General features: G+C 40.8%; 1 protein-coding gene across 18 annotated transcripts in view; it reads right to left on the bottom strand.

Annotated features, from left to right (window-relative positions):
* Nucleotides 1–22034, bottom strand: part of cfap221 (cilia and flagella associated protein 221) — a 121888-nt gene that overhangs the window by 56982 nt on the left and 42872 nt on the right. For 14 of the 18 annotated variants that reach the window (XR_009827345.1, XR_009827342.1, XR_009827346.1 and 11 more), the window contains 13 exons: nucleotides 21856–21943; nucleotides 21698–21787; nucleotides 21521–21616; nucleotides 20072–20159; nucleotides 19823–19914; nucleotides 16808–16885; nucleotides 16563–16670; nucleotides 16364–16483; nucleotides 16172–16257; nucleotides 16030–16102; nucleotides 15829–15926; nucleotides 10980–11072; nucleotides 10802–10876 (listed from right to left, as the gene is read on the bottom strand). Coding sequence is in view for 15 of the 18 variants with exons in the window: in XM_062059414.1 (XP_061915398.1) it covers nucleotides 10816–10876; nucleotides 10980–11072; nucleotides 15829–15926; nucleotides 16030–16102; nucleotides 16172–16257; nucleotides 16364–16483; nucleotides 16563–16670; nucleotides 16808–16885; nucleotides 19823–19914; nucleotides 20072–20159; nucleotides 21521–21616; nucleotides 21698–21787; nucleotides 21856–21943 (1171 nt within the window). In the remaining 3 variants the exon portion in view is untranslated. Of the gene's footprint in view, nucleotides 1–3466; nucleotides 3826–6259; nucleotides 7016–7115; nucleotides 7189–10090; nucleotides 10385–10801; nucleotides 10877–10979; nucleotides 11073–15828; nucleotides 15927–16029; nucleotides 16103–16171; nucleotides 16258–16363; nucleotides 16484–16562; nucleotides 16671–16807; nucleotides 16886–19822; nucleotides 19915–20071; nucleotides 20160–21520; nucleotides 21617–21697; nucleotides 21788–21855; nucleotides 21944–22034 lie in introns of those variants that run through there. The other 4 variants (XM_062059471.1, XM_062059446.1, XM_062059489.1 and 1 more) reach the window with 4 other exon arrangements.

Genomic DNA, 22034 nt, shown 5'->3' with positions numbered 1-22034 from the left:
TTTATATTAGTTTATTTCTAAAATATTTTTGTCGAATCACTGTAATGTGCGTAGTGTCAACATGCTTTAAGCATAGATTGCATGTGGCTATTTTTAATGTATTTGTTAAATCTATGCTAAAACCTCACTCCTGTTACTCACATGAGTCATCTTTGGCTCGGGACTCCTGTACAAAAATGAAATAAAGTTGTCTGAGGTGGGCCCAGACACATTTTTTAATAGTTCAATATGTTTATTATCAGAGTTATTATAGTTGAAAAAGAAAGACATTTAAGTTTAGCGTTACAATAAGCAAATGGCATCGATACAGCGGAATGGCCCATTATAACGTTCAAAATATAATACACCGATTTGTTTGATGCTTCTTTGTAAGGTTAAGGGAGATATTGGGAAAATTTAATGCAATTTGGGTAAGTGTTTGAAACCACACAGCCGTTTGAAGCTACCATAGTTCAAGTTCATATTTCAATTGATTAGCAAATCCCCCGGTTGCCTATGTTGCTCTGAGTAGGCGTGTAATAGCAGCAGCGGTTACAGCTTGAACCTTGTCTTTCTGATCTTCTATTACGAGCTCCACAGAGAGTCCACATCTCAAACATTGTTTGTGTAAGGCTGACAGTTAAAAACACTCAATTTAATGGCGAAATCACGAGTTTCGACAAGTCGCACTGCCTCAACCCAAACTGTCACTCTGCAGTCAAGGCTAGGTTTAGACTATTAAATTACACAACCCAAAACAAAACTTAAAGAAGATTTTTAGGCTGCTCTGAAATATCTGGTTACGCAGCAAGTAGACTGTCTTACAATAGTCGACTATTCAATTGACAAATTGACATCATCAGACATTCAACCCCCATGCTCCCTTAGAAAGAGGGAGGGAAGTTGAGCAGCTGAGGTACCCCATGTACAACGGGTTTGTTCGGAGGATGTTATGGGATAGAGGACCTATGGCCCTTCAAGACGATGCCAGTACTAAACGGTACCAATTTTTGGTACTTTTCTGTGTTAATAAATACAAATTGTTTTATAAATAATTTCATTTTTTATTGACACATTAAATATTGACCTGGTTATGATAATTGCTGTCTAGTTGTTACATCTTGTTTTATTATCACATTTCTGAGTATCATTTGCAGATATGACAATAAGTTGCAATTACAGTTGCAAATCCAAACAGTCGGTTTGTCATTTCAGTCCTTAAAAAAAGTAAAAATGACTCATGCTAATCAGTAGCATGTCAATAGCAACGCCAATGTTTATTGGCATCAAGCTAGCGCATTTTGTGGAAAAGTGGAGCCTTAACTTGCGTTTGAGTGTTTTTTGAGTCAATTTCTTTGTCGGCATTGAAAACTGCAACAATCTAGTGGTAGTTTGGCTGAATCCGCTGTCAATGCTGCTGGGGTGATCGCCAAGTGCGGAAGTGCGATGAGCCAGCTGAGTCTGCAACCGGGTGTGACCCAGGTACTGAAACATGGAACCCTTTTATATAAATTGGTTGCCCAGTATGACCGGAGGGATTCAGTCGGTGCCAAAAAAGTACCAGATTCGATACCCACCACTACTAGGAATACGTTGGCGGCAAATTTTATATGAAACGCCCTGTCATTTATTCATTGACATTTTTAATGTGCTTCTTCACGCAAAATGTGGCCCCCTTGGATCATGGAGCCCTATGCACAGCGCGTAGTTTGCCTATAAGGAGAGGCAGCACTGACGGTAATGACCCCTTCGCAAGTTCACCAACGGAAATTTCGTTCTGACGTTTATTTCCTCTAGATAGTCGTCTAATTTGATCTTCTCTGTGCTACGCCAGAGTCGAATCCAAACTCAACCATGTTTAGCTTTTTTTCGCTGAGATTTTTAGACTTTTTAGGTTGGCGAAAAGTCGCAAATGGGTTCTGTTCTGATCAGAGGATCCCCATTAGCTGTGATTTTGGTAGCATAAAAAAATATTTTGGATATAGTCGACTAATCGCCAAATACAACAAATCTGATTTGACAATGAAAATCTTTAGTCGAGGGCAACCCTAGTAGCAAGACTACAACCAAGATTATCTACAATTTTGCATGTTGACCTTGAGCTACGCTCTACAGATTCATCCCACAGAACATGAACATGTAGATTACGTTTACTGTCATTTTAATTCTGTACTTTGTCACGGATTTTCAGGAAACTTTCAAGAAATGTCAGAAATAGCATAAGGAATAAATGATTAGACTTGGAAGGTGATCCGGATTATTTATACTACTTTACGTTAACATTACGAGGCTCAATTTCTCCGTGTGTGTATAGTTGCAGCTCCATCTCCGCCTCTATCCATAGAGACGAAGACAGAGGATAGCTGACAAGAGGGTTCACTCAATTAATTTCATTCCGCTTTAGAACCAAAAGTGTTGAGTGGATTTTGGCCAAACTTTCACAGGAATTGTCAGAAATGGGATCAGAAAACAAGTGATTTGCTTTTGAGGGTGATTCGGATCACCGCCCTTTGTTTTAAAGGACTCTACAACTTGGAGATAGTGCCTGGCAGAGGTATGCTCTCGGAGTGCTTCTGTAGTTTTTAAATGTTATTTGCTCTCAAAATGCTTTTAAATGTTGAATTTGTAATCAATGTAAAGTAGGGTTTCTTAACCTTTTGGACCACAGGGCCCAACTTTTACACTACAGAGGGAGCCGGGACCCACTCAAATATTAACACTGAATTAATAATCTTACTCCTGATTTGAATCATATTCAATAGTTGTATCTAACCTATTTACAGTTTACAACCTTGTCAAATGATATGAAACCATGTATTAACCACAAAGACTATTATCAAGGCTTACAGTAGGTCAGGCTAATTACAATAAATATATGTATGTACACTAATCAAATTTACCTCAAGAGAAGGGACTTAGAAAAACTGATGAAAAATATTAATGTTAATAACCAATGTTAAAATGGATACAATTCTAACTATCCATCCATCCATCTTCAACCGCTTATCCGGAATCGGGTCGCGGGGACAACAGCTCCAGCAGAGACCCCCAGACTTCCCTCTCCAGAGCAACATTAGCAACTTCCTCCTGGGGAACCCCGAAGCGTTCCCAGGCCAGAGAGGAGATGTAATCCCCCCCATCTGGTCCTTGGCCTGCCGCGGTATCTCCTCCCAGTGGGACGTGCAACGAGGACCTCCCTAGGGAGACGCTCATGAGGCATCCGCACGAGATGCCCGAACCACCTAAGCTGGTTCCTTTCCAAGCGAAGGAGCAGCGGCTCTACTCCGAGTCTCTCTCGGGTGACTGAACTTCTCACCCGATCTCTAAGGGAGATGCCAGCCACCCTTCTGAGGAAAGTCATTTCGGCCGCTTGTATCCGCAATCTCATTCTTTCGGTCATGACCCACACTTCATGACCGTAGGTGAGAGTAGGAATGTAGATAGCTCGGTAGACCGAGAGCTTTGCCTTCTGGCTCAGCTCTTGTTTCGTCACAACAGTGCGGCAGAGAGACTGCAATACTGCCCCAGCTACTCCGATTCTCCGGCTGATTTCCTTCTCCATCTTTTCTTCACTCGTGAACAAGACCCCGAGATACTTAAACTCTTCCACCTGGGACAGAGTCTCGTTCTCTACCTGGACTGTACAAACCATCGGTTTCCTGCTGAACCATGGCCTCAGATTTGGAGATGCTGATCCTCATTCCAGCCGCTGAACACTCGGCTGCGAACCGATCCAGTGAGAGCTGAAGGTCACGAACCGAAGGTGCCATCAGGACCACATCATCTGCAAACAGCCCCCCGAGACGTATACCCTCTCCGCCATGGTCACGACTCTGCCTAGAAATCCTGTCGATGAAAATCACAAACAGAATAGGTAACAGAGCGCAGCCCTAGCGGAGACCAACCCCCACCGGAAAAGGATCCGACTTACATCCAAGCACCCGAACACAACTCTCGCTTTGGTTGTAGAGATTGGATGGCCCTCAGCAGGGTTGCCCTCACCCCGTGCTCCCTCAGCACCTCCCACAAGATCTCCATACGCCTTCTCCAAATCCACAAAGCACATGTAGACTGGATAGGCATACTCCCAGGCCTTTTCCAGGATTCCCGCAAGAGTAAAGAGCTGTTCAGTTGTTCCACGACCAGGGCGGAATCCACATTGCTCCTCTTGAATCTGAGTTTCGACTATCGGCCGGACCCTCCTTTCCAGTACCTTGGCATAAACTTTCCCGGGGAGGCTGAGTAGTGTGATACCCCTGTAATTAGCACACACCCTCTGGTTCCCCTTTTTGAATAGGTGAACCAACACCCCTGTCTGCCACTCCCTCGGCACTGTCCCAGACTTCCACGCAATGTTGAAAAGGCGTATCAACCAAGACAGCCCATCAACGCCCAGAGCCTTCAGGATTTCTGGATGGATCTCGTCAACCCCCGGAACTTTGCCACTGTGGAGTTGTCTAACTACCTAAGTGACTTCACTCCGAAAGATCGACGTCGATCCCCCATCATCCTCAGGCTCTGCTCCTGTCATCAGGGAGGGTGTGTCTGATGTAGTTGGGTTCAGGAGTTCCTCAAAGTGCTCTTTCCAACGCCCTACGACTTCCTCACTTGAAGTCAGCAGAGTCCCATCCCTGCTGTACACAGCTTGGATGGTTCCCTGCTTCCCCTTCCTGAGGTGCCGTATGGTCTTCCAGAACAGCTTTGGTGCCGCCCGATAGTCCTTCTCCATGGATTCCCTGAACTGCTCCACACCCTCTGCTTAGCCTCGTCCCTTCGGGCCTGTCGGTACCTTGCAACTGCCTCCGGAGTCCCCTGGGATAACATACCCCGGTAGGACTCCTTCTTCAGTCGAACGGGTTCCCTGACCACCGCTGTCCACCAGGGTGTTCGAGGGTTACCGCCTCTTGAGGCACCTAAGACCTTATGGCCACAGCTCGCAGCTGCAGCTTTAGCAATAGAGGCTTTGAACATTGCCCATTCCTGTTCAATATCCCCAACCTCCACAGGGATGGCAGAGAAGTCCCGCCAGAGGTGGGAGTTGAAGTCCTTCCGGGCAGAAGACTCCTCCAAACGTTCCCAGTTCACCCGCACTACACGCTTGGGTTTGTCCAGACGTTTCCCCCGCCATCTGACCCAACTCACCAACCAGATGGTGATCAGTTGACAGTTCAGCCCCTCTCTTCACCCGGGGGCATGGTTATTTACAGCTAGAATTATTTAGAGTTATTTACAACTCGAGTATTTCATATATATTTCATATATATATATATATATATATAGTTATATATATATATATATATACATATATAACTATATATATATATATATATATATATATATACACACATATATATATATACACACACATATATATATATACACACACACATATATATATATATATATATATATATATATATATATATATATATATATATATATATATATATATATATATATATATATATATGTATGAAATACTTGACTTTCAGTGAATTCTAGCTATATATATATATATATATATATATATATATATATACATATTTATTTTATTTACCTATAAATAAAATAAATACTTGAATTTCAGTGTTCCGGTGGCTATCCATTAGATGGCAGTATTGTCCTGTTTAACTTCTCCGTTCATGATGAGTATATCATTTCGGCCACCGTGTTCAATGGAGAAGTCTGTTCTACAAAATTTACAGGCAACATACCCCTTCCCCTTCGAACTGTCCTGGATGAACTGAAATTCTTGTTTCTATTCGTTTTGGAACTTGCAAGCGTATTTCTTCATCTTGCTCGTCGACGGCGTCGCCATGTCTGTAATTTCCTCGTTCTTCTGCTTCGTCTCCTTGTTGTGTGCGCAGTTGTGCACTCTACTCTCTAAAAGCCCTAGATGTTATGACGTCATTGGGCAGGCAAGCTGTTTATATTGTGGGAAAGCGGACGTGAGAACAGGCTGTCCCTACTCAGTCTCAGGTCCCCATTGAACTGGAGGGGGCGTGGCCTCAAGCTCCGGCTGAATACCGGGAGTTTGTCGGGAGAAAATCTCTGCCGGAAGGTTGTCGGGAGAGGCGCTGAATAACGGGATTGTCGCGCTAAAAACGGGAGGGTTGGCAAGTATGCTCTCTGCATGAAAGTTTAAAATGAGCACATATTAATGCAGTATGAACAAGAATGTTTTAATGTAGACACATAGAATCATCATACTGCTGTGATTATATGCATCAAGGGTTCATTCAAGGCTAAGGCAAAGGCATGCCGAAGGACTGGTGGTGGTGGCCGGGCCGGGGGTTGCGGCTTGGCTGGGCGCAGCTGTGCCACCCCACTAGCACAGCTCCCAGCACTAGCCCCCCCCTCAAGAAGCGGATACCAGACGCGCTCCTTGCGGTCTGGAACCGTCTTCAGGGGTGGGTGGAGGGAGGTCAGGAGGGGGGTATACTCCTCCCCTTTAAATTGTCCAAAATGTCTATTCACACATGCCACTTGAGACTGGGTGGGAGCACAGGGGAAAAAAGTACATGCTGTGGGCGGAGCAATAGTCACTGGAGGTGGAGCTTGAGTCCTGGAGGACAATGACAAACCTGGTGAGCAGGTCTGTAAAAAAATGTCTTGGTCATGTTTTATTTTGGAATTAAGGTCCTTACAAGGCGGCTGAAAAAAAAAAGCAGAAGATAGAAAAAAAAATCTTGGTCTATGACGTCATCAGAAGTGGGCGGAGTTACGTCATCAGGGGGCGGCAATGAGATGACGTCATTGTTGCCGCTGTCCAGGTGACTGACAACCCAGTCGGAGAAATGTTTGGCGAAGTGGTCGATTGGGTTACCAAACATCTGAGGAGGGGAAGGTTGGGCTGCATGTAGCTTGCGGTGTTCCGGAGGGAAAAATTGTGGAATTGGCGCGTCTCTGTCGCGAGCCGAAACCTTCTTCGATGACTTCCGCCTTCGCTGACGCATCCGAGCTGGCTGTGAGTGGACATCCCCGGGCCAGATGGAGTCGATCAAGACCAAAACACCTCCAGGTCCCCACATCATATCTTCCTCCGGAGAACAGCGGATCATCTCTGCCTTCATAGCTCGGAGCACCATCCACGCACCTTCATCCACTTCCTCCACGCTCGTTGCGAGAGAACTGTTATCTGCTGGCTTCCTACTGTGACGACCGGGTCGCATCATGATGCGGGGTTGTTCTCTCAGAAATGCAGACGGGCTTCGGACACAGCGTGCAGGTAGGAAATGATTTATTTAAGAAGTAAATCATACGGGAACAAACAAAAACGTGCTCATAGCACGGAAGGTATTGATATTGTAATTACTGCCACAAGTGGTGGAAAAGTGTATTGCAACTGAGTACCACTGCGGCCCATTCGGAACACAGCTGAGAAACAGATATTTTTGGTGGCACTCTTGGGGGCGTTTGCTGGAATTGGAATGGAAATTTTGCCTAAGATATTTTTGGTGGCACTCTTGGGGGCGTTCGCTGGAATTGGAATGGAAATTTTGCCTATCGTTCACAATAATAATGAGAGACAAGAACACATATGTCTTTTTTTAGGATTTTAAAGAGGCTCCAGCACCCCCTGTGACCCTGAGAGGGACAAGGGGTAGAAAATGGATGGATGAAAGATGATAAAGAATGCTTGAAAGATGGGAGTCACTGTTGTCCCCTTCAACGGCTCTAAAACAACTTCAAAACCCCACATCATAGTTTTACATACACACTGCAAGTATATATAATGTAGAAACAGACACATTCATAACAATATGTTCAATATTTACCGTATTTTGGTCATTTTAATCAATGCCTGACTGATCAATCAATGACTGATTTCTTCAGCACATTGATTTCTGTTTCCATGGCGGCGCACTTCCGACTTCCGGAAACAAACGCGTGTGTGTGTTCTAATAATGGCAGAATCAATAACAGACAACAAAGACTATTTTATATTTTTGGACAAATGAGGATGAACTACTGCTTATAGAAGCCAGCACAAAGGAAAGGTGAGACATTGGAGCAGACGGAAGCTGAGAGAATGAGGTGAAAATGACAACGCTATAAATGTGGAACTTGGAGCCAAGCTATTTCGACATAAATGGAGTGCTTACCCAAATAAACCAGGAAAAAAGGTCCTCGGCCAGCTTGACCAAACACACAACATCGAGTGAGTCACACTTTAATATCAATCAGGATACACACAGAACGCCATGCGTGTTATTAAAACTACAGTGCATACATACACTGTCTGGCTTGCTGTGTACAAACAAAACATGAAATGCGGGCTATTACATTACAGATACTGTAATATGATTGTTCATGTTTTTCAGTCAGTACAGATTGGTGTCATATCTCAGTGTTGTGCATTACAAACTGAAACGCGTTTCGTGCTAACGTAGAAGCTAGCTTATCTATTTCTGTAGCTAGCTTTTACGACTAATTGTGCATGCCAATGTGCTACTGCGCTAGAAAAAAAACCCCTCAGTGTTCGCTCTTATAATAACAATGTCACTACAGCTTGGTTATCATACAGTTTACGGAACGTAAATTAAGTATTGATGACAGTTGTTGAAGGTAGAATTGATTGGTTCCTTAGCTGCATTGCTACCGACCAAGAACGAGCCGATCTTTACATGTTAAAACAAAAAAACCAACAAAAAAAAACTTTTGTCTTCTTGTCTCTCATAATGATTGTGAACGACAGGCAAAGAAACCCCCAAAAAGTGCAGTTCCCCTTTAAGAAACAGTGATGCCTAGTCTATAAAATCCGCTACACCTCCCTGATACCGAAGTACATGTCAAACTACTTCCTTAACGTAAATGACCGCCATAACCACAACACCAGGCGGAGCTCCACTAACCACGTTAAACCCAGATTCCGAACTAACAAAGGTCTTAACTCATTCTCTTTCTATGCCACAACAATGTGGAATGCGCTCCCAACAGGTATAAAAGAAAGGGCATCTCTATCCTCCTTCAAAACCGCACTAAAAGTTCACCTCCAGGCAGTTACAACCCTAAACTAACACCCTCCCCGGATTGCTAATAATCAAATGTAAACAATCAAATGCAGATACTTTTTCTTATGCCTTCTGATCTCTCTCTCTCTCTCTCTCTCTCTCTCTCTCTCTCTCTCTCTCTCTATGTCCACTACTTGCTGTCCACGTCCTATCCCCCCCCCCCCACACCCCTGATTGTAAATAATGTAAATAATTAAATGTGATTATCTTGTGTGATGACTGTATTATGATGATAGTATATATCTGATAGTATATATCTGTATCATGAATCAATTTAAGTGGACCCCGACTTAAACAAGTTAAAAAACTTATTCGGGTGTTACCATTTAGTGGTCAATTATACGGAATATGTACTTCACTGTGCAACCTACTAATAAAAGTCTCAATCAATCAATCAATCAATGTAAAGCACATTGAGCTAATTTATGTATGTAATGTGCTATATACGTAAATAAAATTGCCTAGCCTAAAGTAAATAACTGTCTAAATAAATGACTGTCTGTGTTTCAGTACTGGGATGTGTTCACTGACCCTAGTCAGTAGGATGGACTGCAGCTTCTGAGTTGTTCTGAAAAGATTAAGCAATATAGAAACTGGGGGGGGGGTTAGATGAATAGGTGTAATTATGCTCGTCTTCACTTGGTGCACCTGTGTTTTCAATCAGAAGAGGAAAAAGAGGGCTGCCAGGTTGTAGCTTCGACATGCTGGGGTCTTTGCCAAACTCAGGCAGTGTTGAGGTTAACAGCAAAAAGGATCATAAAATATTGACTATTATTACTAGAAGCTGGCAGCTGTGTGAATTAATTATACCAAATGACTCTCACTGTATCGCTTCGTTCTTATGTCTATTATTGCACCACTGTATGACTTATTAAGTGTGTCATGGCTGTGGTTTCCATAAAATATGCATCTGCGGTATTGCTTCCCTTGAAGAATAATGTCAGGTCAAAAGTAAAGATATGATTACATGATTGTTAATAATACAATGGGTATCTTCTTTAATGCCAACATTGTCTTCTGAGCAAGTTGGACTCTTTTTCTCCAAGTTTTAAGCATGTGAATCCAAGCAAATGCCAAAGCAATTCATGCCTTTGTTTGCTTTTCTTTTGGAGGTCTAGCTGAGTTGGAGCTCCCTCTAAGGGTGAGAGCATGCACTCGTTGGTCCACTCCAAACCTAATAAAGCGTTTAAATGACAGATCCACCCCTGTATTTTGTTTTTAATTGATGTGAATTCTTTCAAGAGCAAGTGTAAGAGTCTTGTTGTGATAAATAAGCAGATCCAGCTGGCTCATCCCTGTTTAAAAACCCAGACTAGACCCTGCTTCTGGTGCCTGCCACGGAGCAATCGGGCTTCACTGATGAATGTCTCCAGCGCCTTTAATGATCACATCTAGGAGTCAGAGTGAAATATGATACTCTATATCGCTGAATTTGCTGTATTATCGAAGGCATATCTGAATGCCATACTATTTTTTTGGTAACCAAATATTTCTCGATAAACAACACAATAAGCAGTACCGCTACCAAAGCAATAAAAACACAAATATGCAGCGTATTCCCGCTCTCTGGATGCTTCAGGTAAATTAACAATTCATTAACCTTATGTTTGGTTTATCCAAAAGACACAGAGTGAGTCTATTGGACACTCCAGGAAGTACCGTCTGTTATATGAACATCAACATTCACACTATTTATAGTGCGAGAAGTATTCTTAATGTGTAAATAAGCATTCAAGTCTCCACTCCAAAAACTCTGTGTGCGTGTTTTAGTGGCTTGCTTATACAATAATTCACATTAGTAGACTCACCATGTGGAAGGTAGTCACTGAAGACCAGCGAGGAATTCTAACCTGATCATCTCTGGGGTCAGCTTTGAGTCACACCTACATGCAGTCAAAAATGTGTGGTTTGAGGATGAGAGCAGTCATTTTCACACAAAGATCGACAAAAAAAGGCATAGAGGCAGTCAATCAATAGTGTGTTTACTTTTTGTCCGCCTCTCCTGAGAGATAGGCAGGAAGATGGGTGAAAGCAGCAGGTGTCGAGACAGGAAGGAGGTCTTTATTAAAGTCTGTAGAACTGCAGGACACAGACACAAAAACACACACTGATTGATGCACCTAAGAATCAGACCATACGTGACAGAACAGAGGAGGACCGGCTTCCGTTAGATGAAAGGAATTCTAAGAGCCGCATTTGAACGGCAAAGATAAAACTACACCGTTGTCTTAAAGCACTTTGAGGGCTAAAGTGAATTAAAGCACTGCCAAGCCGAAGTTTTACTGTGGGCTTTTTTTGTGCTTTTTCTCTAGCAGCATTTCTGAGAAGTCATTTGTCAGTCAAGCCTGTTTCTGAAGTAGTAGAGTTAATTTCAGTTCAGTTTAGTAGCATGTTTCAAATCGTGCATTTTCAACAGTTAGGGCTACCAAAAAGTGCTGTGTTGTAATGGCACTTTTTTGTTTGGAGACAAACTTGAGGTGTATCAGGTCAATGTAAGGAATTATGATGTCATACCGATAAAACCGACAAAAGAAAATAGCTCTGATAACCGGAAAAAAAAACACAAACAAAAAGTTCCAATGAGGCGAGATTATCCGTACTGTGCTTTGGTGGGTTAGGGTGAGCAAATAAAGTGCTCCTTTTCTCCTAGGAAGTCGTAAACTTCTCCTGAGCTCATTGTAAACAAACATGGTGTAGATTATGTGGGACTCCTTCACTGTTTCGGAGGAAGACTTATTGCGTGCTACTTGCACTATATGAATAAGAAAAAAAACATTGTGCATAACACATCAAACCTTTTCAGCCACCTGAAGCTGCAGCATCGCTGTTTTGAAAGCCTACGAAGACTCCTGCTGCTAAAGAAGCTCCCCCAAGCCAACCACAAAGAAATGTGTGCATGAACTACGTTTGAAAAATTACAGGCATAAATAAGCTACCGGTTATTGCCGAATAACTTCCTGCTTCACAAGAGCCGCTATCTGTATCGTTAACTGCTTTAAAAAAAAAGTGTATTTTACAATTCCTAAAAGGTGGTGCTAGACCAGACCTGGGCAAATTAAGGCCCGGGGGCCACATGCGGCCCGTTGAGCTTTTCAATCTGGCCCGCTGGACATTCCCAAATAATTTTATTAGATCTTTAAGATGGAAAGTGTATCTGCCATTATGATGTGCAGTGATGTTTTCTAATGACCGCAAGTCTTCAACTATACAAAGTATTTCAATGGTTGGAATCTGCGCTTTGGGATGATATTCCAGTTACTATGGTAGTCTAATTAGTTACTATGGTAATCTAATTAGTTACTATGGTCATCTACTTAGATACCATGGTAATCTACGTCACAACAAAGTTCTAAAGTTTAGTGATATATCAGATGTATCAGATTGTAGGTGGGTTTATTTTGTACCCTCCGTGTTCATATTTCACTGTTTGTTGCATTTTTGTTGCGTTTCACTTGATTGTAAAATATGTCGATCGAAAGGGGTCTGACGTTTATATTTTGTCAATATTCAGTGTTTTATCGTTCATATAAAAATTTAAAATTCCATTACGTTTTTTAAGGCGGTCTGTCATAACGTTTTTAGCATTCAATCAGACATTATTGTGAGGTTTTATATTAGTGTTCCTAAAAATAGATATACTGGCCCCCAGACAAATGTTTTTCTCTAAATGTGGCCCCGAGTCAAAATAATTGCCCAGGCCTGTGCTAGACCAGTAAATAAAATGTCTTTTTTTTAATCAAATTGTAAAGGGAAATTTGTCTCTTTCAAGGTAGCCGGTTATTTTGGCTGCTTGGCTCCCAAAAAAGAGCCAGCTCTTTCGACACCTCAGATTTATTTTTTGCTTAAACAAAACCATTACAAAAACACCAGTGTTCCCATGTGGCCAGTAGGGCTGTGAATCTTTGTGCACCACACGTTTTGAGTCGATTCGATTCTTGGGGGTAATGATTTCATTTAGAATCGATTCTCGATTCAAAACGATTCTCGTATCAAAATCAATACTTTTTTTTTTAAACATTGGGTTCAAGGTTTATGATTAACTACATTACTCCATAAAATATATAAACGACTGTGATAATTTTTTATATTACTTAAAAGAAAACTGGTTTTGTTAAATAAAATTCAACCCAAACATTTAATAAAGTCAAAAACAAATAAGGCAACAAGAGAAGTAACCAAAACTTCTCTTTTCTAAAGTAAATATGTACAGCAGATATGGGCATTACATCAACAAAATGATTTGTCTAGCTGGACAGGACAGATTAAAAAATAAATAAATAAATATTTAATTTCGAATAAAAAAAATACAAAATGTTTTAAATGTTAATTATTCATATGAATTTATTTATATGCTCAACATGGAACAGCTTCCAACGGGAAAAAAAATCAGGCAAAAAGGGCCAAAGTAACTGTCTGTAACTTCAACCCCTGAAAAATATGGAATAAGCAGACTTGAAGGATGTTCATAATGTAGCAAAAAAGCAGATAACAAGTAAGACATATAACTATATTCAATTTAAATGGCAACTTTCTGATTTAAGAAAAACTACATTTTAAAATGTATATATTGTGGTAGTCAGTAAGTTACATTTTAGATAAAGCAAAGTAAAAAAATTATGGAATCGCTGTCCATCATCCCGAACATTATTTCGATTGATGGAATAAGAGAAGTGTCCATAATGTGCATCTGCCCGGTGACATTACCTGACATGCAACCCCATATCATCAACGACTTGGAAATGTGCATGTTTTCTTCAGGCAGTCGTCTTCATAAATCTCATTTGAACGGCACCAAACAAAAGTTGCAGCATCATCACCTTGCCTGATGCAGATTCACGATTCATCACTGAATATGACTTTCATCCAGAGTCCACTATTGTTTTTCTTTAGCCCATTGAAACCTTGTTTTTTTATGTTTAGCTGTTTATGACGGCTTTTGTTTAGCTTTTCTGTATTTAAATCCCATTTCTTATAGGCACCTACTTACAGTTGGATCACAGGCGTTGACTCCAGTTTCCTACTTGTTCTTCATTTGTTTTGCTGTGCATTTTCTGTTTTCAAGACATATTTGATTGAAGTTTTTTGTCTTGACGCTTAGATATTTTCATTGGTCTACCAGTAAGTATGCTTGCCTTTTACAACCTTCTCATGTCGTTTGTACTTGGTCCAAACTTTTGACACAGCTGACTGAACAATCAACATCTTTTGCAACATTGCGTGATGCTTTACCTTCTAGAAGTTTGATAATCCTTTGTTTCTATTGACATCTCTCATGTTGGAGCCATGATTCATGTCAATCCACCTGGTGCAACAGCTCTCCAAGGTGTGAACCCTCTTTTGTAACTGCAGACTAATGAACAAATTTAATCTGATGCAGGTGTTAGATTTGGAAATTAACATTTACAGGGTGATTCCATAATTTTCACTCTGCTTGATCTAAAAATTAAACTGTTACTAACTACCGCAATTTTTTTTCTTGATTTATTTTAGTGTTTTTATAAGCCAAAAAGAGAAAATACTATAGCTTTGCATCATGTCTGTTATCAACTTTTTTATTTTTTTTAATTTTTTTAAACCATTTTTAACTGTGTTTTATACATAGAATGATCTTTACTCCTTGTTATTAGTATTATTCCCATTTTTTATATTTTACCTTTCTGTTTTAATATGTACAGCACTTCGAGGCAGTGGTCTTTTTTTTTATAAATAAATCAACCTTGACCTTGCCAAAAAAAAATGTTTTCCAAACAACTGAATCAACATCTTTCAAGTGTAATAATTTCATGTTTTACCAGGGGGTTGTATTTACAGTGAAACACAACATAAATAATTATATCTAATTTAAAATATGCAAAATTAAAATAAAAAGTAGCATCCAGGTTAGTCTTTGATAGTTCTTGGCAAAAATTGGCATTCCGCTTTTTGTTTCCTGCTGCTCATTTTCTTCACCTTTCTAGCGTTTAGTCTCTAATTATGTAGCAATTCCCTTTCTTTCGTTCTCTCTCTCTGTATTGATTGTAATCAAGTGAAATATTCCTTCAAAAAGGATGCATCCTCATTGAGACACGATTATATTTCCATATTCCCTGTTACACACATACGGGAGTTGCATTAATTTCAGGAAGGGGCATGTCTTGCCAGAACACTGGCTCAAATATGAGATCGAGCTGCAACGAATGTGTCGTCTATCCGAAGTGTGAAGCCACTTCTAAGATACTAAGCCCTACCACCATAGTGGTAAATAAACTGTTTCTTTCAAGTACCATTACTACTGAAAGACTAAAGGAAAAGGAATGGCTAAAAATGCTACACGCACACACGCGCGCACACACGCACACACGCGCACACGCACACACGCACACACACACACACACACACACACACACACACACACACACACACACACACACACACACACACACACAATAAGACACGAAAAGCTAACGCCAAAATCTTTAATGTAAGGAAGGGATGATCTATACAGATGTTGATACTATCGATACCTAGTATAGTATCAGTATATAAACGATACTATAGTGATTAGATCGATATGTTTCTTTTTGTTGTTCTTATTAATAAAACATATTTGTTTGTTAATTTTTGTTAGTGTTTACAAACTCAGGGAGTAAGTCTCAGGGCAAAACCTAAATGATTTAAATGGGAGCCAATAGTAATTTTTGCTTTTGTTTAGTTATTGTGCACTAAACGCACTGCTGAATTGTGTTCATTGGAAAGTGTCCCCCTGCTATGACGTCACACTATTCACATAAGTACTACTTGGTAAGAAATGTTGCCTAATGAGTGAATTTTCAGGCCCTAATGTTACAGTACTTGCCCATTTAGGATGTTGCTGGTCAGAGCAGCCTGTTTGGACAAACATGTTGCTGTGTTTAAGTCAAATTTGTCCCACGTCTTCAATCCTGTGATTTCTCCCTAATGCAAAAAGAAGAAAAAAACAGCTCAGCAGTTAAGTATTAAAGATGGTTAAACTTACATAGCTTTAATGGCCTGAGACAAAAGACAGTAATTCAAATACCTTTGGGTCCAGAGCCTGTGTGTGCAAAGTTTGTGACTCCATCCCACTTGTGTGGCCCTCGGCGGTGGAATAACTACACGTAGAGCACAATGATTGTATAGTTAGCATAACCAACCGGCAGTCCACATCGATTGAGGGTTACCGAGGCAGCGGGCAGAGGTGGAAGTCCACATCGCTTTCGAGGTATTTAGGGGTCGGCTTGTAGGCCTGGAGGCCAGGAGCAGGGTTCTACAGCACACAATCAAAGACATACGGAAGAGAAGATTTACACTTATCTGCAGTGTTGATAAACATCCATCCATCAACGATTGATGCTCATGAAAATAGGCCTCACAAAGATTCTGAGTGGGTGTGCTTGAATGGGTCTAAGTAGAGCACCAGGAAAAGTAAAGTTAAGATCGCTGGCATCTTGCTCTTCGTCCTGCCCTGGTGTGGGTGGCTTGGAGTCAGAATCCTTGGGGGAGAAAAATGAAATAATCGCAACTTGCAATATGCATGAATGACGGGTTAATCTTTATGAGCTGTAACTTTACTGGATCTGGATTGCGAAGCGGCCGGGCCAGGGTGGTGGGGATGAAGGAATTAAAGGCCTCCCAGGCTGACACAGGCTGGTATTCCATAGTCTTGTAGTATTGAGGAACCTAACAAGTACAAAGAACACAACAAATCCTTTCAGCAAATAGATAGCTGCTCAAGATTATGTTACTTCAAACAGAACAGGAAATGTGTTGCCAAGGAGACTTGATTGATGCGGAAATTAGCAGGTACGTGCACCTACTTGGAGCTTGAAGGTGGGGACGTGCGTTGTTACTTTTACATCAACCGCATCCACAGGCACTGCAGCAAAGGGAAGAGCCTGCAAATATCAAGCAAACTCCATTTGCACGAAATGCATCATACTTTACTCTGCAGGAAGTAAAGGCATTGAAAGGTTATCTTGTTGCTGAAAAGGACTCGCTTATTAGTATTTCAACATTACCTGCCTCCAGATAATAATAATAATGGATTAGATTTATATAGCGCCTTTCTATTAGATACTCAAAGTGCTCACAGAGCAGTGAGAACCCATCATTCATTCCCTCCACATTCACACTTAGGTGGCTGCAATATGAGAGCTACATCAAAACTACAAACCCCGTTTCCATATGAGTAGGGAAATTGTGTTAGATGTTAATAGAAACGGAATACAATGATTTGCAAATCCTTTTAAACCCATATTCAATTTAATCCTTGTTTGTGAATGACTGAGCATTTCATGGAATCTACTTTTATACCCAATCATGGCACCCACCTGTTCCCAATTTGCCTGTTCACCTGTGGGATGTTCCAAATAAGTGTTTGATGAGCATTCCTCAACTTTATCAGTATTTATTGCCACCTTTCCCAACTTCTTTGTCACGTGTTGCTGGCATCAAATTCTAAAGTTAATGATTATTTGCAAAAAAAAAATGTTTATCAGTTTGAACATCAAATATGTTGTCTTTGTAACATATTCAACTGAATATGGGTTGAAAATGATTTGCAAATCATTGTATTACGTTTATATTTACATCTAACACAATTTCCCAACTCATATGGAAACGGGGTTTGTACATACAGAACTAGGAACTAGGAACTAGGAACCTCCTAATTGTAATCAGTGCATTATACATTCCTCTCCATTTGCAGAAGTTTTGTCACTAATAGTATCATTCATTGAGAAAAGTAATACAAATGTCAAAAAATAACAATTCACAATAATGGATCTTCAACAAAAAGTTATGCATTCTTTGCCCCATGCCTCACCACTGCGCTAATAAATACTGTGCTGCATCATCTTCAACCTACTATCACAATAGTAGCAATCGTGTATCGCGTAAAATACCTTTTATCTAAATAAAGGCAGATTTGTATTTTTTAATTCCCGCATTGGATTGTGTCATGTGACGCAGGTATATCCTTGAAAGTAGGGAAGGGTATCACTTACATTTTTACTGATACTAGTACCAAAATGGTACTTCTGAAAAAGTACCCAGAACCAGTCCTGAAAAAAGTGAAAAACTACAAAATTTTGTTTAAAAACATTGAATTTAGATTTTTCAAGATTTAGTGATATGTAGGTTGAACAGAACGGTAATTTAAATACTTCAATAATGTAAATAAATTGTTAAAAAGTAGTACAGTCAACAATACGGAATACAACCCACTATTGTCATAATTATCACAGCAAACCAACATTTTTACAGAACACAGCAATTGTGCCAGAAAACATGGGAGTGTAAAATATTTTGTTGCACAGTATTTGGCACACAACACTTTTATTGTGAAGGCCGGAAGTGTGCCGATGGTCTTTTTGGGCTCTTGACAACTGCTGTGTTTTGACGAGAGAAAAGGCTGTGTTCAGCTTAATTTAGGCCTGTGAAATGATTAAAATATTTAAATCGCAATCAATCACATTTTGTCCATAGTTACCTCATAATTAATCACGATGTATTACGAATATAAGTTTTGTAACTTTAATAAGTGCTTTAGATCAGGGGTTCATAACCTTTTTGACCTTTGATCACTACAGGGGGGACCAGGACCCACTCAAATATTAACACTGAATTCATAATCTTACTCTTTATTTTAATCGTAGTAATAATCATATCTAAATTACTCACAGTTTAACAGGAAAATCACAAAGATTATTATTTATTTAACACATACATGCTTATGCTTAGGTCTGGCTGATTAGAAAAATAAATTTAATCAAATACACTGCATAAGAAGGGACTCAAATAACTGCAATTTTCATTCAATTATGTACTGCTAAAAAAAATTAAAAATCAATATGTTTCTTAACTAAACTGTCAATAAAATTGAAGTGCAAATGAAAATACAGTATCACTAGTTTAGTCATAGTTTTTGAGCTGAAGAAACTTCTCTATGACTTTAGCTCCAGACTTTGTTTGATATTGTCATTACTGCCAAAAGTGGTGGAAAAGTGTTTAACAACTGAGTACCGCTGCGGGCCATACATACAGAGTTGAGACCCGCCTGTGCATCGGTTGGGGACGTCTCTGCGCTACTGACCTGTCTCCGCTCGGGATGGTCTTCTGCTGGCCCCACTATGGACTGGACTCTCACTGTTATGTTGGATCCACTAGGGACTGTACTTAGAGGGGGGTTACCCACATATGCGATCCTCCCCAAGGTTTCTCATAGTCATTCACATCGACGTCCCTTGTGTGGTCTCTGTGCCGAGGATGTCGTTGTGGCTTGTGCAGCCCTTTGAGACTTTTGTGATTTAGGGCTATATAAATAAACATTGATTGATTGATTGATACATACCACCGCTGAGAAACAGCTTCTTTTTGGCTTCCCTTTAAGGGGCGCGTGGCCCAACAATGGGGTAAGAAACACTGCTTTGGATATTTTCAAGTTTTTAATACTATCAACACTGCAAACATGCTTTTTTTAAACAGCTCAAGCCAAAATGGAAACAAACACTCATTTACAGACACACGCACACTCGCTCGCCTTAACCGTGATTGGTGCATAATGATTAGGTTTTGTGTTGTCGCTGGCTGCAGCGAAATGTGTGTGCGATGCTATATGCAACGACTGCCGTCGGCATGTTTAAATTGACAATAAAATGTAAAAAGACCGTCAGACTGTGTCTCTCTGTCTGGATTGCTATTAATATTTTAATTATTTTAGAACTAATGTCAGTAATTTTTCCGGTCTGGTAACTACTGTGTATGTTGGCACCAGTGCTATTAAGGAACTTGGGTGCTGTCAATTTCTGTTTCCAATAAGAGAATATACAAACCAGCGAATCAGCTTCATGTGAGCAGAGTGGAAAAGAAGACGGAAAGATTCTGTCTGCGGGGATCTTCATCAAACTAGCTTCCTCTTCTTCGACTGAAACAAACGTGAAACGACAGAAGGTAATATCTACGGTCATGTGATGAAAAGGGGGTCACACTCGCATCATGAACCGATGCACACGGTGCCACAAATAGCTGCTCTTGAGGCCTGAACATGTGCTTCAAAGGAGAACTCATGGATGAGAATATACCTTTCTGTGCCGAGAGCGAGCTTGCTGTAATGTCTGGAAGTTTCCTCCAAAAGGCCAGGATTCTCTTCAAGCGACACTGCATCACAACCTGAGAGGGGAGCACAGTGCAGGGCTTAATCAGCCAACGGCTAATTTGTCGATGCGTGGGAGGATTTCTCAATACAACTGGTGCACACTGAACACGTACTTTGTTAAACATGTTTTTCATTGTTCTGTAATAAATAAATGCATTCTTGTTAGGGGTGGACAAACAAATTATGTCGTACGGATAATCTTTGAACATTAAAAATAGCAGTATCCAGCACAGGATAATGTGCCGTAGGTGGGTTAGGCTGAGCATATCAAGCGCACCCCTATTTCGGAGGTCGAAAACGTCACCTGAGCTCACTGTAAACAAACAAGGCATCGATTGTGAGGGACATTATGTGCACTATTTGCACCGAATGTTGTGCAAACAATCTGTGAGGAGGGGAAAAAAACATTGCGCTTCAACACATCAAACCTGATCAGCCGCTTGAAGAGCCAGCCTCGCTACGACGGTTTTTGAAAGCATACAAAGAAGCTTGCTGCTAAAGAAGCTGCCCAAAAGAAAGGTGTGCACATATTACAGTTACATTTAAATACAAAAAATACATATAGATATAAATAAGTATTGGTCTCTATTGGTATCTGTTAAGTGGCGAGATGGCAGGCGATGTACAGGCAAAACATCCTTTTATTAATGGTGCACCAACGTGACTGTAACAGTAGACCATTGGTGATCAAAAATTCTTTGAGGGAAAAAATACATGAGTGACGTCCATCTGACGATGCTGGGCACAAGAAACCTTATGATTGACAACCAAGGACAGGTGTGCCTCCTGATTGTCAATCAGGAGCAGCTGAGAAAAACAGCACTCAAGCCAGTGGTAAAGTGGCGGCAAAAGAAGACAAACAGGAAGTTAAACTAAAATAAGAGCACGGTAGGTTGGAACCAACCATGATGGGTATCGAGAAAAAAATATAGCGACCATCTCTAATTCATGCTCATTTACAATACTGTTGCAAGAGAACATGACAGGTGTTCAAAGTGTAAGGCGAGTCAAGAAAAACTATTACATTTTGTTGCAGATGCACACAAAGGTGCAAAAACTGGATCGTATTCTCACTTGTGATAACCTTGTGAAACAGAGCATTTGTAAGAATGATGTATGAGGCTTAATGACTAAATTTAGTCATATGAGGGAAGTGGGTTATCAATGAAGGTGTATTATTTGGCGCTGAATCAAATTACCCAGGTTTGGCGCTGTGCTCCAGAGTGCCATTCTCTTTATCAGTATTTTGATTAAAATGCTCGGCATCCAAAAAACATGCAGGACATTAAATACATGGCACAAATACAGACCGACAGTTTCTCTGTGTGTGTGTTTGTTTGTGTGCATACGTGCAACCTCTGAGACGTGTGTGTACCTTGCGTGCTGCCTGCTGAAATAGTTTAATGGCCCTCTCTTTTAGCTCCCACTGGAAGCTAGGGTGAAACTGGAAGACAGGCGCTCCCTTGGGGGTCTAGAGGAGGATCCGAAGACGTGTGTCAGCGCCACATGCTTACATGGCAACAGGAAAGGGTTCAACGGCGACCGCATTTACCTGACCAGCATCGCATATTAGCCGAATGGAGTAAAGTTTCGGTGGTCCACTCGTGAAGTCATCCTCCTGTCTTACTTCTCCCTTCCTGACCTACAACAATGACATACTAACGTTGTTCCAGGTATCAAGTGTGTGTGTAAGAGAACATTTAATCCTACCTTGTACTGTTGTAACGCAACCTTTCTTTCCTCCAGGACCTGGCACCTGGTTGCCTCCGTCACTGGGTCTTTACCTTGATGAACTTGTCTGGTGGAGATGTTACAATGCATGACACGGCCAAAAGTATAGGGACAGCTGACTAGTACGCCAACAAGAAGTGAGAAGGGGGAAAAACACT

This window comes from Entelurus aequoreus, linkage group LG01 (assembly GCF_033978785.1).
Source record: "Entelurus aequoreus isolate RoL-2023_Sb linkage group LG01, RoL_Eaeq_v1.1, whole genome shotgun sequence".
Classification (NCBI taxonomy): domain Eukaryota; kingdom Metazoa; phylum Chordata; class Actinopteri; order Syngnathiformes; family Syngnathidae; genus Entelurus; species Entelurus aequoreus.
This window is presented reverse-complemented; position numbering and strand designations above follow the sequence as displayed.